Here is a 15,510-nt window from a genome sequence, read left to right on the forward strand (position 1 = left end):
GGTGGCAGACGATCGCTCTATTCACAGGAGCCCCTGTGCTGGGTTCAGAGCAGGTACCCAGAAGGAAGTCTGCTAGGGCCTCATTAAAGGGCAGTAGAGGTTCCAAGCTGGAGACCCCAGGCTGCAGGACCTCTGTCAAGGCATTAGTCTTGACAAACACTGTAGGAAGCTTCAGGTCCAGGACCTCTACACACCACCATGGCAAATAATACTCCCTGCATAGCCAGGGTAGGAGGGAAAAGCATACCACAGTCTGTGGAGGTGTCCAAACCACTGGCATCACCCAACTCCTCGTTCCAGTCCACATCTTGTTGGTGCGGGATTTCTAAGGAATCCTGCTCCCCCTCCCAAACCTCATCCTCCATTCCTAACCCTTCAGAATAGGGATGGGTCAACAGTATAGAGCTGAACGGCTCAGTCGGTGCCAGTCTTGGTATCGGGGGACACCCGACCTGCTCTGTGTTGTCTAGAATGATTATAGGGAGGCACTGCCGAGAATGATTATTGGGAGGCACTGCCGGTGGGCGCCGGCGACAAGGAGGACCTCGGCATTGGATGCAACGCGACACAGAGGAAGGTCACTGTTGAGGTGCAAGCAGTGTCGGTCGGGGCCCCTACCGGCACGCAAGTGTACTGCTAAGAAAAATCTTCCAGGTCCAGCCGGACACAGGAGCCTAAGAGGTGGGAACTACTAAGGCCCCTCCATCCTCTGAGCCTGCAGAGCCCAAAGGAGCGCCGGCAGGGTCAGGCAACCTAAATATGGAGCACATAGTATCATTAAACTCCTTGAGCTGGGCAGGGGTCGCTCCCAGACCCAGAAAGGCAGGGAAACTTGGAGCCGACACAGGCACCCGCTCCCCGGAACAGGGCCTTGAATGCCTAAGTTCCTCCGCCGTGTCGTAAGATGAGGAGGGCGAAGTCAAAGCACGCTTCAACTTCTTGTGCTTTTTGTGGTGCCTCTTACCTGACTTCGACAACTTCGATGAAGAGGACTTCGATTCATCGAAGCGGTGCTTGGACATTCCTCTTGACTGAGACCAGGATTAAATCTGACGAGGTGACTTTCACGGTGCTGTAGTCCGGACCGTGAGTAGCTTCAGGGGCCGCTCCCTCAAAGCCTTCGGCGCCACTGCCTGGCAGTCGGAGCATGACTTCGAATCGTGGTCGCGCTCCAGGCATCAGAGACAAACTAAATGGAGGTCCGTGACCGACATGGCTCTGTGACAGGCACCATATGGCTTAAACCCCATAGTCTTCTTGTTCAATATGCCTAAACACACCAACAAAGTCGACAAAAGGGTAAAAAAAAGTCTGTCAAAAATTGACAGGGGGTAGCTCTCTTCAACGGATTGTCGCTTGCTGGCATGGAAAGAAAAGTACCGACGTCCGTGCGCCAGAGTGGCAGTTATATTAATGATGCCGATGTCACGATGAACAAAACGCGATGACGTAACGTGAAATCGACAGACGCCACCTACCGGCGCGCAAGTGTACTACTAAGAAAAATCTTCCACGTCCAGCCTGATGCCTGGAAGTTCAAAGGTAAGGAATCTGCGGCGAGATGTCTCTATCAGATCATTCTTTTTATAATGTCCAGAGCCCAGCGGCTTTTCTAACAATAAAGCTTTGCAAAAGCAATTGCCACTTTTAAACAGCGCGAACACCACCCGAAGGTACTGCAGTGCTTTACATGAGCACCAGTTACTTTAAACAAGGACACAACCAGCTGCCCTTGGACCACTGAGTAAAGGTTACAACGGGGCAAGGAGGAAGGGGAGCACTGTGGGTCATAGAGCAAGCACAGTCTGCTCCTTTACAGCAGAGAACTTAGTGGACTCTTTTGTTGTTGGAAACATGCATGTCACAGAAATGTGAAAGAACTAGTTAAAAAACACACCAATGTTTTCCTTAAAAACCTTGGTCTCGCTAAACTTGTTTATTTTCTTTGCTGCACTAAATAAGAGTGCATGTGTTTACAGTACGCAACCCCCCTCTGAAACTTTGCTTTCCCTGCCCCATAGGGGGCTTGGGAGGCAGTCAACCAACGGGAGGTCTGCCCCTGGGGTTTTGGGAGAGCGGAGTAGTCCAGCGACTGCCATTTTGTGTATTGGGCTGTATTATAGCCCAAATTGCCCTAGCGTATTTAGGTGAGGTAATTGGGCTCCCTGACACCATTTTAAGTACAGGTGACCTGGTGGCAGGGAGATTATTGGTGTTTTTACAATTTTTTTTAGCATGTACTTGCCTAGTTCATTGGCTGTGAGGGGTGGGTCAAGGCATGGCAGATGCGGATGTGGGGACGATATGGCTCCTGCAGGGATCGATCGCCTCAGTTTTGCGGTGGGAGGCAATGCTGTGGTGAGCGCAGCGGGTACACTTTTACTGCGTGTTTACAGCTGCGAATGTTGCAGACGACAGCTACTGCAGCTGAGAGGGTAAGTGCCAGTGGTTGCTCTGTTTCAAGAGGATCAACCCCTTGTGGTGTGCGAGGAGGCGGGGTCTCAAGTTCAAGGGTGGTCTGGGCCGCATCGGCCAGAAGAGCCTACACGGCGCGAGACTGGAAGTGGGGCCGTTGTTTAAGGTATGCAGCCGCTGTAATCGATATGGGGGAAAGCGGCCCAGCCACACGATGTACATGTGTACGGGACCACTGCAAGAAATACTTCCACAAATCGGTTGGCGTTTGCAGAGCTGCCTATGGGTACAGACTGGTTTTCACAGAGCGCTAAGGCAGGGGAGAGGGCAACCCGAAAAGGAAGTCATAGGGGAAAGCCTGAGGTTTAGGTGGGGCACTTGAGAGCGCCACGTAGACGAATAGGGTGTAGGAAGAGGTGATTCAGGGTATATGGAGGGCTCCAAGGAGGGCATACACGTTGGCTGAGGGATCGGCAGTTGGGAAATGCCACAGTAGTCCTGCTTATGTAGGTGGGATTGGCTATGGAGGGCCCCGCTGGGGATGTGGTCCTGTTGAGCTGTAGGCGGGGGGGGGAGTGGGGTAGGGTTTGGGTACAAGTGGGGTGATCTGCAGGCTTCAAGATTGCAGTCAGAGGGGGACATGCCTTGACAAGCAAGGGGCAGAGATTAGGGGTGGTCAGCACAGGCCAGGGGCCCTGTGTCTACATGGTGGCAGCCATGATAGTGTGGTGGTGTGGGGATGAGGACGAAGGAGAGTTGGAGGGCGCAGGGTTCTGGGCGTGCAGCGGGAGGTTGCGCAGCAGGACTTGGGTGAGGCTGGGGGAACTGGCGGTCCGAGGGAGATGCAAGTGTGGAGACATGAGGCGATAGGTGGTCTTGTGACCACGTGAAGAACAGGGGCCGGTTGCGGTTGGCGGAGGGAGCTAGCACAGCAGCCTACCATCTTTTATCCAGGTTGAGGAGCGGCGCAGTTTTCCAGACTTGGTAGAGCTGGGGGCAGCTTGAGTGCACCAAGGAGAAGAGATAGCTGGGCCCACGCAGTTTGCCTGAAATCGACAGTGGAGCTCTTCGAGGCTGACGGAAGTAAAGAACGGCCTAGTTAGCGCCAATGGTAGGCAGGTCTCAGACAGCCTCTGGCCACCACAGCGCATCAGAGCAACGGGTGGCATCAGCAGAGTGGTACAGAGGGGTTTCGTGGCCCCTGGGACGCACTATGTCGCCAACGGATTAATAAAAGAGTTATGGTATAAAAGCAGGGGGAGACGGAAGACACAGGGGATATACCTTGGGGGCAGGGAGTGGGGGGAGTGTGGGTGACAAAAGGGGAACAGAAGGGGGGGGGTTAGAAAGCATGGAGCTTAAAATCGGGGTCACAAAGCCATTGGGGCTTATTGGCTGGTGCCACTAAAGAGAGAATCTGGAAAGGGAAGGACATGGACATGCTTAAGTTACTCCATCAGGCCATGAGTTCTAAGGAGAAGGAATATGGGCTGGCAAAGCGGCCAAAGGTGCCCGTGACAATGGATAATTAGAAGGTGGAGGGATTTGGCAGCATACCAAGGGTACTGCAAAGTTGGGGACAACAATTTTTACAACTAGTCAGTTGCCATTAGTTTAACGCCCCTTTCTGGGGTGCCCCACCTGAGCAGGGGGGGGGGCATCCAAGGGACAGAGCGGAGCTGGTGGTACATATGGGAACTTCCACTATGGTGTATGCATTTCTGAATACTATAAGCTCAGATATGAGGGTTCCAGGTGCGCATGCAGACATACTCTTATACATTGTTTCGGGCTGCAGACGGCTATCAGGGGCAGAAGGCGGACAGTGGCACCCGTAAGCGAACAATCATGGGTCCCATCACCAACAACAGCCTTATGGCCATAGAATGGGTAGGGCATGGGGCTTCTGTTTGGGGTAGTGGGGTCCTTGGGTTTGTAGGTGGGAAGACAACATGCTATTAGCAAGGAACACATCTATCAACAAGGTTCCTCTTGGGAGGAGGTGGTGGAGGGCTAGAAGCTAAAGGAAAGGTCCAGTGACCATGCTCCTTGGGGTTGAGATACAGACAAAAATTGGGGTCACTATTACTAAAGAGAAAGTGAAGAGATGATATGTCCAGGTTGAACAGAGTTAGGCTACATAAAAAGAGGCAGTCGGCAAGACTGTTTTATGTTGCCCTCACAGATCCCAAAGGGATGTCATGCTTCATCATAGGGCTATAGCTCCTCGTTGGGGTGGCGCAGCACCCAACGGTCACTGTAACAGAGATTTCTTTTTATATGCTGTATGATTATTGCAAGGAAGATTCTAAGTGGATGATGTATTTTTTTTGTATCCTCATTTTGCGCATGAATGTATAAGGAGTATGACAGGAACTTGTGACATCCAGGTAATGTGCCTTCACTCTCTCAGCTTTACTGTTCCGGCAACAGAGAGTATCCCTTTGTTGGATCTGTCAGACTTAGTCCTCCTGTATCCTTTACCATAATCAATAATTCTTTGTATCGGAGGGGGAGAGCTAGCCTTCCTGGCTACTCGGCGGGAATGATTCCCGTCTGAATTATTGTCACCGCTTTAATCATTGGACATGTTATGTTTATTTGAGTTCCTTCATTACCTTACGTATTGAGTGCATGGTAATTTTCCCAAACTTCCCAGAAATTAGATTTTTTGGTGGGCTTTCCTTTCCTATCCATTTTGTGTGTTGTTATTATCGAGTTAAGCCAGTCCCCGTGTAATGGTGGTACTGGTTTAACCCAGTTCAGGCATATCTCTCTTCTTGCAAGAAGTGTTAATACAAATAATAGATTTTCCTGTTTTCTAGTTAACCTCTCCTCACTTAAATCAACCTTGGCGTTAATCCCGAAAATAATTAGAGTTGTACTTACTTCTAGATGTTTTCCCAATACCCGGCATATCGTCTTACCAACTTCCTGCCAGAAGAGGTCCAAGAGGGGACAGCCTTGGAACATGTGCAGGTCGTCCGCCTTTTCTAGCCCGCATTTAGGGCAGTACTTTACGCTGGCTCCTTTGAATTTTGACAATCTTTTGGGTGTCCAGTATGCCCTATGCATTGTGAATATGTGATTTCTCTTCAGGCGTGCTGGTTTGATGATTGACCAGCATTTTCCAGCTGACTTCTGCCATAAGTTTTGCAGGTCCGGCTCTATTATGTCTTTACTCCAGACTGACTCTGGGATCAAGAAATTCTCTTCTCCTGCAACGATTAGAGCCCAATACTATCTTGATATTTCCTTCTTTATTGGGGTGGTCTTCGTCATTTCCTTCTCCAGGTCTACATTCCCTGCTCTTTTATCCGTTAGTGAGCTTGCCCAGCTTGTGAGTTGGTAGTACTTGAATTTTGACACAATGAGTTAGTGATTTCTACTAGGTATTCCCAAGGTTCTATTGAGTTCTCCGTCATCAGCTGGCCCCATTCGTTGATTCCAGCCGCTTTTAGTGGTAATGCCAGGGCATCTTTTAGGCATTCTGGTGTACCAGGGGAATCCCAAATGGGAGCCATGGAGCTGTAGTAAGGAATGTTCAAGGTACTTCTGACTTGATACCATAATCTTGCTGCGTTGTTTAGTGTCTTTAATTTTATTTTCTTGAAGAATTTCGGGTGTCCGAATTTAAATAAAAAATAGTCAGTTTTGTTTGGCAGTATTTGGAGAAATTCAGTTTTTTTTTACAAGGGGTCTCACGTTTTTGAACTGAAAGGCCCTGCAGTATTCAACGAGATCTGGGCTGGCTATTCCCCCTTGTTCTTTTTTCCTCCTTATTTTGTTCCAGGCAATCTTTGATCCTTTTGAAGCCCATATGAAACTCGCGATTTCTCCCTGGATCTTCTTCAGGTAGTCTCTCTTAAATTCCAGTGGTATGACATTGAAAAGATAAGTAAATTTGGGAAGAATTGACATTTTTACCATGTTTGATCTTCCTATAAAACTTAGTGGTAACCTGTCCCATACTTTGAGAAGTTATTTGATCTCAAGTGCAATCCTATTAAGGTTTAACTGGGGCACTTTTCCTAGATCCTTGACGAACGTTATACCCAGATACTTTATTTTGTCTTTAGAGTATGGGGTATTCTGGTGTACGTTCCAGCTCATAGATTCAGTTTTAGCTTCATTGGTCAAGTATCCAGACACTTTGCCAAATTCCGCGATTGCCTTATCGATTGCTGGGGAGGAACTTTGGAAATTATCTGTAAAGATCATTAGGTCGTCCGCATATAACGCCACCTTTTTAGCCCACTTGTGATATTTAAAAGTGGTTATTGACCCGTTATTCCTGAGAGTACTTGAAAGTGGTTCAATGTAAAGATTGAATAACATCGGAGACAGTGAGCATCCTTGCCTCGTTCCTCTTTGTATCTCGATGTTATTAGTGAGGCCCCCGTTGATTAGGATCTTTGCTCTTGGTTTTTGTAGGTCTCAGCCACCAGATGACTAAAGCACTGTCCAAGGTTATATTTAATAATGACTTTGTTTAGAAAGGACCAGTTGACCCTGTCAAACGCTTTAGCAGCATCGAAAGTAACTATGGTCAGGGGGATCTTTTCGCAAGTTGCTACATCAATCGCAGCAAAAAGCTCATGCGTAATCTCGCATATTTGCCTTCCCTTTATGAATTCCTTTTGGCCCGGATGCACCAGTTTTGGCATTACCTGGGCCAATCTCCTTGCTACGATTTGCATAAAGATTTTATAATCGCAGTTTAGCAGCGAGATGGGTCTGTAAGATTCACAATTTGCAGGGTTTTTCCCTGGCTTTAAAATGATGCTGACAATTGCGTCTTTCCATGAGTCTGGGATTTTACCCTGTTCCTTATATATTGTGTTCAATAACCTCGTTATCGGCGGGGCCAAGATTTCTCTCAGAGCTGAATAAAGTTCGTTTGGTAGGGCATCAGGACCGGCTGCTTTCCCTCTTTTCAGACCTTTTAGCATCGATTTCACTTCCTCAATCTGTATTTCTGTGTTTAGCTCCTCTTTTTGTTCTTCCGACAGTTTGGGTAGTAGTAAAGGGTCTAGGTATTTTCCTATTTGTTCTTGTGATGGGATGGAGTCTTCCTTGTATAGGTTGGAGAAGAAAGTTTCGAATTCCTGCTTAATTACAGTTTCTTCAGAAGTTAGTCCGCATTGATTGTTCTGTTGTATGCTAGCTATTTTATTTCTGGTTTGGTCGGTTTTAGTTTTCCATGCCAGTAGTTTTCCGCATCCCTCACCATACTCATGATTGGCGAGTTTGCTAGCTTCCCACTTCATCTTCACTCTGTTTTCTAGGTAGTCGCCAATTTTTCTTTTAATTCTCTCCTTTCCTTCTCCATTGTATCTCTTTTTCCTATGTCATTTTCTGCAGTTATCTGTGCATCAATTAGGTTTATGTTTTTCTCCATGTCTCCAATCTCATGTTTAGCGAGTTTTGATCTGTGAGCTCCCAAGCTGATTAGTTTCCCCCTAATAACTGCCTTATATGCGTCCCAAGTAATTTGGTCTGAAGTGCCTACTCGATTGTCCTCAAAGAAGTTGGCTGAGGTTATACCCAGCTCTTCCCGTAGCCTAGGGTCTAATAGTAAAGTGCGGTCGACTGTCCATCTGGGTTGTGATTTATTTATTGTAGTTTGCAAAGTCAGTTGTACTGCCGAGTGATCAGACAGATGTGCTGGTAGATGCTCTATAGCTTTAATGTTGCTATGCAGGTTTTTACTAATCAGAAAGTAGTCAATTCTGGATCTGTGGCCTAGTTTTTTGTTATGGAGAGTAAAAGGAGACCCCTTGTTACCCTTCTCCTTCCATATGTCAATCAGGTCTAGGTCGTTTTTGTAAATACCTAGCCATTCTCTCATTTTTGGTAAATTGGCTTGTCTTCCTGGAGGAGATCTATCCAATTTAGGTGCCTGAATAATGTTGTAGTCACCCCCTAGTAATATTGGAGCAGTTGTTGATAATAATTCTGGGTATAATCTTTGGAGGGGATTTGGGTCATCGGTATTTGGTCCATAATTTCCTGCTATGGTAAAGCTGTTATCATGTATTTTTACTTTAGCTAAGGCCCATCTGCCTTTGCTGTCCACTACCTTGTGCTCAACTTTTACATTAAGTGATTTTTTAAAAAAGTATTGCGATGCCCTTGACATTGCAATCTTGATTGGTACATACGTAGGTGTCAACCCAGCTAAGGGTTTTCACTATTTGTTCCCATTATGCCTTCAGGAGATGAGTTTCTTGAAGAATAATCACTTTGTTATCCACTTCCTTTAAGTATTCAAAGACCCTTCTCCGTCTGCAAGCTGTTCTGAGCCCATTGACAATCCATGAGAGGATTTTGAATTCTTTAGATGTTGTCATCATGTTTTTTTCTTTTGTAGGTTCTTAAGTTTATTTCATTTTTCATTTCATTTTTATCGTCCCGGTGAACTCCTTCTATTTTAGCTGATGAGGATATTATTTTCATTTTTCTCCCTAATTTGCTTTCCACCCGTGGTGTCTTTTGTTTGTTTTTGTGTTTTTTTGTGACGATCATCGATGCCCACCCCGAGGAAGCCTCCTATCTTCTTTTTGGGCGGTATTATTCGCCCTTTTGAGCTCCATGGTTCGCCTTGTTTACAAGTTTTTTCCTATCTTAGTTTACTGTCGTGGTCCGCAGCTGCTCCTTTATTTGTTCTAAGAAAGTCTCTACTTCACTGGGTTCTCTAATGTTATACATTTTATTTCGCCACATGATCCTCAATGCAGCGTGAAATTTCATCTGAACCGTGGCTCCGTGGGATTTTAGTTCTTGCATAAATTGTTTCAACTCCCACTGTCTGTCCTGGGTGGCTTTAGACATGTCAGAGCGAATCCTGAAGGACCAGTTGTCTTTATTTAGGGAGCTACTCTTTAGACCTTCACTTAAAAGTCTTTCTTTTAGTGTGTACGTTTTGAAGTTTATTAAAATCTTCCTTGGCGTCCTTCTATCTTTGCTCTTCCCAAAGGGGTCTCGGTGTACCCTCTGTATGTCGTCAACCAGGTTCGCCTCTTCTCTTTAGTCCAGGGGAAGTATTCTTCAAGTAAAGAGATGGTAAATTTCTTAATGTCAGGTCCTTCCAGATTTTCTGGTACGTTTAAAATCCTCGAGTTGTTTTTTCTCGCTTGATTTTCTAGTGACTCTAGTTTTTATTTTATAATTCTGTCGGAGTCTCTTAGTTTCCTGATCTCCTTCTGATTGGTGTCCACCTTTTTGCTAATAGTCTCCACCACCGACTCAACTGCTGACACCCTATCGCCCAGTGCATTCAGTTTTTGATCCAGGGTCTCACATACCTCCTGAATCTTGGCTTGATTGGACTCGGACACTGTACATTTTTCTCTCATCTCTTCCAGTACCTTCTCCATGAGATTTTCCATGAGCTATCCCGATTGCTCTAGGAAGGTATGTGAGAGAGGACAGCCTGTGTCGCCTGTACTGGGCTCGCTTGTAGCTGACAGTATTTGACCTTCTGGTGCCTCTGGTGTTTCCATTTGTGAGCCTGTGTGAGTGTTTGTTTCTATACTCATTCTCAGACTGTTGTTCCTTTGTACTTCGGTGTGGGGCGGTGCTTTTGAGAGAGGACTACTCTCTGGTGTTTGTGTCGGCTGCTGAACTTTAAAGAAGGATCTCAACGAAGGGGTAATTCTGACCTTTTGGTCTGGTTGGGTCCCTCCTTTTTCAGACCTAGGCTTGGGTTGGCGATCACAGTTAGCAGAGCCTCTCCTTTTCCTTTTAGTAATTACTGGTAGTATCACTTGTTTAGTTGGGAGGAAGAAACTTTGCTTAGGGAACTGCCTGTTCCTGAGGCAATAGCTGGATATTGTCCCAATACCTTCTTCGAGCTCCAATCTGGATTGGGGATCCCCCTTTTCCCCCCTTTGTCTTGTCTTTATCTGTGAGATTTGCACCACTGAGACAGCCCCCCCTGTGCACTCCGCTCTTCCAACACCTCCTGCACCCTCCTTTGCTCCTTCCGTTCTTAATGAGCCCCCTGATTAGCCCCTTTGCACCCCACAATCAAGTCTAGAGCAATGCCCCCCTGACCTTTCTTCTCCCCTCGTACCTTGCTCATGAGGTTGCAGCTGGAGCTGAAGACAGTCCTCCCGTCTTTGTCTGTAGGGTGTGCTTGAAGCCGATTCCCTGATTCTGCACTCTCCTCTTCTGCCTTCCCGGGCTGGCCCCTTGTGGGGCTGGATTCCTCAGTACAGGGCTCAGATTGCCCTCTCTCCGCTTGGTTAGCCTGGCCAGTACCGGTAATGGTAGAGGGAATTATCTTCCCCTCTCGAGTGTCAGCGTTTCTGTCTCCGGCAGTGCTGCCTTTCTTGCCCTGGAAATGATCCTGTTTCTGCTTGTGATTCTGTTGGTGCTCCTGCGTTGAGCAGCCGCTGCTGCTGCCGCTCTTTCCCTGGAAGAGGAAGCCAATCCTGCTGTGCGCTCTCCGGCACTCCCTTCGCGCACCCGACGCCGCTGCCCAGAGACCAGGAAACACAACAGGATCGCCGCTGGTTCTGGTGCTGTTGCAAGAGCCTCTGAATCCTTGTGGGCAGAAGTCCCGCATCCCCCGGAGTCCCGCTCTACCAAAATCTGTAGTCAGCTTAGTTTGGCTCGCCGACCTTCGTGGAGGCTCGTCAGGTATGCAGACTTTCTCTTAATATTCCGCTATGCTCCGCTATTGCATAGTAGCGGCTGCGGTGTTGGTGTGGGATAGGTTTTCGTTCTTGATCTGGTGGCGAGCATGGAGCGCCCGACCGGACCTTCTAGCCGGCCGCCATCTTCCTCCACCCAGCTAAGTGGATGATGTTAGATGTTTTATAGTGTGAGTTAAAATTGATTAGCGGTGTCACAAAAAACTTTAATTACCAGACTCCCCTGTCAGATTAAAAACCTATTCTGGCCTTTGCTACCGACTGGGTCATAAGGAACCCTAGTAGCCTAATTAGAGTTCCCTCATTAGGGTCCAACACTAGTCAGTCAATTTTGGTGTTCCATCTAATTTCAAAATATATCAAGCATCTCTGTTTTTTCTTCCTCAAGTAGTTTCTAAATCATTTTAATGACTAAGGAAATTCTAAATTCCACTATACCTAAATAAAATTGGGAAAACGTGAGAAAAAAGCAAATCAACCTAGGCCTACACCAGATGAAACTAATAAAAGATCAGTCTGAATGTCAATTCGGAGGACAGTAATTACTTTGTCAATTTTCATGAATAAAACAATAAATAGCTTGCTATGTTTCCAACAAGTAGCTTTTACTGGCTGGTACTTCCAAACAACGAGTTATATTATTACCTTAGGAGCAGGGGCAGCCACAGGAAGGTCCACTTCAGGCTCTGGTTCCTTTTCCTCGACAATAATGTTGGGGTCATTTGGTGAAGCTACAAGAAGGGCAAAATGGTCCAGAACTTTGTGCTCACTCTGGGGTTTTCGCTCCACAGGGTAGTGGACCACAGAGAACATGGTGGGAGGAGGGACAGGTGGTCCTGCGGACCCCAACCCCAAGCTGTCCAAGATCTATGTGTATGAAAAAAATACGATCAGTACTTCTTTTACCATATCAAGAAAAACTCTGAGACAACAAAAGTGGTACTTTTTTCCTTGCCAAAAAGCACAGGACAAATCAGACACTACTCTTTTTACAGGCACACAAACATTTTCCGGGAAAATAAAGAAAAGTTACTTACTTGTAAATCCTAACTCTTCATCATGGGCTCTTCATTCATAGTCAACAACACTTGTGTCATCTAGCTCCAATGTGTCGTGACGGATTAAAAGTGCAATAGGGTATACTAGTCTTGTAATACTGTAGATGGGACAACTGCCACTATTGTGAGTATGTATCTCATACACCAAACTCTAAATAAGGTCCTTCGTTTTTAAAGAACGAGTTACTTACCTTCGGTAATGATGTATCTGGTAGAGACACAGTCTTGCCGCAGATTCTTTAACTTAGAATATCCCCAGGCGTCAGGCTGGATCCGGAAAATCTTTTTCCACAGCAGTACCTCTGCACGCCGGGGGGTGGCGTCGCCAGTTCCGTCCTGACGTCATCCACGGAAGTGACGTCAGTGGAGCCATATAAGACCCCCCCGGCATGCTGACGTCAGTTTTCTTTTGTGAAACTTTTCCGCGTCACAACGCGGAGCCACTACAAAAGCTGTGAGAGTATAGGAACAGCGTGCCAAAAAAGATAAAAAATCTGTGAAACAATAATGAAAAGAAATCATAGATTGATGAGAAACCTCACCATGTGAAAAGAGTACTCAACACTTGAAGGGAAAATGTTGAAAGAGTACTCAACACTTGAAGGGACTGAAGCGAGCGAACAAAGCACCCGCCCCTAGAAACCGTCTCGCCCAAACGAAGAGCCGCACCCCTCCAAGAGGCAACAGCATTGGAAATGAATGGCATGACAAACGAAGGACAGTTCGCAACCCAGCATGGAACTGTATGAAAGACAGTCTTTAACCACAGGACGTAATGGAAAAGGGCAACAAGACCGGAACAACCTGACTCATGGCGAGTGACCAAAAGTGAGCAACAACAGACAACAATCATCCACCCCCCACCAAGACCTATGAACTGTAGCATAGTCAAATAGAACTTCAACCCAATTGACTACAGCCTAGACAAGGAGACCCCAAAGTAATGGGGGGAAACAGACGGGGGCTGAGGGAGGGTGGAAGAACATGAGAATCTCCACACTGGTAAACCAGGGTGGAAGAGCATTGAAAAGTATATAATCTAGCCACCCAAAATGAGGATGGGTGGAGAGCAAATGTGCCAGAACAGAATGAAACACCCTGCCCCAGAAGCAGGTGAACTAGAGTACCCCTCAAGAAGACCAAGACCACCTGTAAGGAGACAAGTGGGCAGAACCGACCTGGAAGGCAGAACGGGAGGATGGGTGGACATTAAGGAATCTGCGGCTAGTCTGTGTCTCTATCAGATACATCGTTACCAAAGGTAAGTAACTCGTTCATCTGATAGAGACATCTAGCCGCAGATTCTTTAACTTAGAATAGATACCAAAGCCATACCCCATTGGAGGAGGGTCTGCGACTGAAAACCCACCAAGTTCCAAAGAGAACTAGCTGTCAATAACATTAACTAAAACACAGTGGGGACAGCACATGCCAGTGCACTGACACCAGACCCATGAAGCTCTGCAGGGGAGCTATAAAAAAAGGAAGGCAAAGGCTCCACAACCCTTCAGAGGATGGTCAAGACCTCCCTCGTCCAGGCGAACAGGCTACTGTCGGCGAGCGATGCACATGCTCCACTCACCAAATTCTCTGGTGCTAGACACTCAGATGCTCACAAATGGTTCACCACCGAATTAAAAGATCAAAAACTCAAGCTCCGTCAATTAGAGAGGAAATGGAGGCTTTGCTATTCCACTGAAGATAGACAGCAGTTTCTGCTAGCTCGCAAGGAGTATAAAAAAGCTATACTGGCAGCCAAAGCTGCTTATTTCTACGCGAGAATACTAAATGCCCATAATAAATCCAAAGAAATCTTTAAGATTGTGAACGACCTGAGTAGTGTTGAGAGAATATCACCTAGCCAGGCTCCCACCCAAGAGCTACCCGAGTAGTGCTGAGAAAATATCACCTAGCCAGGCTCCCACCCAAGAGCTGTGTAATTCTCTGAATAACTTCTTTCTGGATAAAATCGCTACCATCAGGGCCAGTATTCCCCTTACTGTCAACACGGAATCGCTGGATGACATCTCCAGAAACTCATTTATTATGAACCACTTCTCAGCTATATGTCCTAACATACTATCAGATCTCATGACCTGTGTTAAATCAGGGTCTCCTCATGACTTCTGCCCACCTCCTGTCCTTAGGTACACTTTCTCTGCGTTACCTCACAGTATTATCCCTTTCCTGAATAAGTTCCTCATCCAGGGCGAGGTGCCCAGTGCCTTTAAGAACGCTACGGTAGTTCCGCTTTTAAAAAAAACAGGGGCTGACCCCCTGAATTCCTCTATCGTCCTATAACCCTTCTTCCCTTTTTGGCTATGATTGTGGAGGCCCATGTGGCCAGGTGCCTCTCTAATTTCATCGAACAATCGGAATACCTAGAGCCAAACCAAACTGGCTTCCGGCCTGCTCACTCAACGGAGTCAGTAATCCTTGCGGTACTGGATACGCTAAGAGCAAATGCTGACAAGGGGGTCCCCCAGGCTCTTGAGCTCCTGGATCTGTCGGCTGCGTTTGACACGATCGATCATAACATCTTGCTGAACCGTGTCGAACAAGCAGGTATACATGGACCTGCATACAATTGGATCAAGTCTTTTCTTACTGGCAGAACTCAAGCAGTACGTCTTGGCGCCTTTACTGCCCCCAAATTGGCCACTTCTTGCGGGGGCCCGCAGGGTTCGTCCCTCTCCCCACTGCTGTTCAATCTCTACCTCAGACCCTTGATTCACTCACTAAAAAACAGAAAGATAACCATCTTCAATTATGCTGACGACCTTCAGCTTGTCTTTCCTCTGGATTCTCCTAATTCTGCTGCGGAATTTCAAACTATGCTCCATATCCAGCGCTGGTTGTACATTTGAAGCTCAACCCAGGCAAGACGGAACTAGTACTGCCCGGGAAGAGCGATGTCTGCTGGGGCCCGCATTTTTGGCCAAGTGAATTAGGCCCCCCTACCCCTTCCCCCTCCGTGAAAAGTCTAGGGGTCACTATAAATGCAGAACTCTCACTCAGAGGACAAGTGGGTGCAGTGGTCTCCACCAGGCTCTTCCAACTGTGTAAAACCAGGAAGATTGCTCATTTGCTGACGCACTCAGCCCTCATACAGGTTGTGATAGTGCTGGTTCTCTCACGCCTTGACTTTTCAAACTCTCTCTACATCGGTCTGCCACTGTTTCTGCTCAAACGTCTAGACATAGTTCAGAATCAGGCTGCAAGATTAATTTACAAACAGCCGAGATGGCAATCGGCTAGGCCTTGGCTGTCAAAACTTCACCCTTTGCCCGTGTCTCAACGTGCTGCGTTTAAGACGGGTTGTCTAGCCTTCAAGGCGCTGCACTGCAAGAGCCCAAAATGTATCAGTGATATGGTCA

The 15,510-nt window shown here is 47.0% G+C and overlaps 1 protein-coding gene across 2 annotated transcripts in view; it reads right to left on the minus strand.

Moving 5' to 3' along the window:
* HYDIN (HYDIN axonemal central pair apparatus protein) overlaps nucleotides 1-15,510 on the minus strand; it is a 3,619,565-nt gene that overhangs the window by 1,662,597 nt on the left and 1,941,458 nt on the right. For both annotated transcript variants that reach the window (XM_078670948.1, XM_078670947.1), the window contains one exon: nucleotides 11,721-11,942. In XM_078670948.1, coding sequence (XP_078527074.1) covers nucleotides 11,721-11,942 — 222 coding nt within the window. The remainder of the gene's footprint in view (nucleotides 1-11,720; nucleotides 11,943-15,510) is intronic.

Source organism: Lissotriton helveticus, chromosome 12 (genome assembly GCF_964261635.1).
Source record: "Lissotriton helveticus chromosome 12, aLisHel1.1, whole genome shotgun sequence".
Classification (NCBI taxonomy): Eukaryota; Metazoa; Chordata; class Amphibia; order Caudata; family Salamandridae; genus Lissotriton; species Lissotriton helveticus.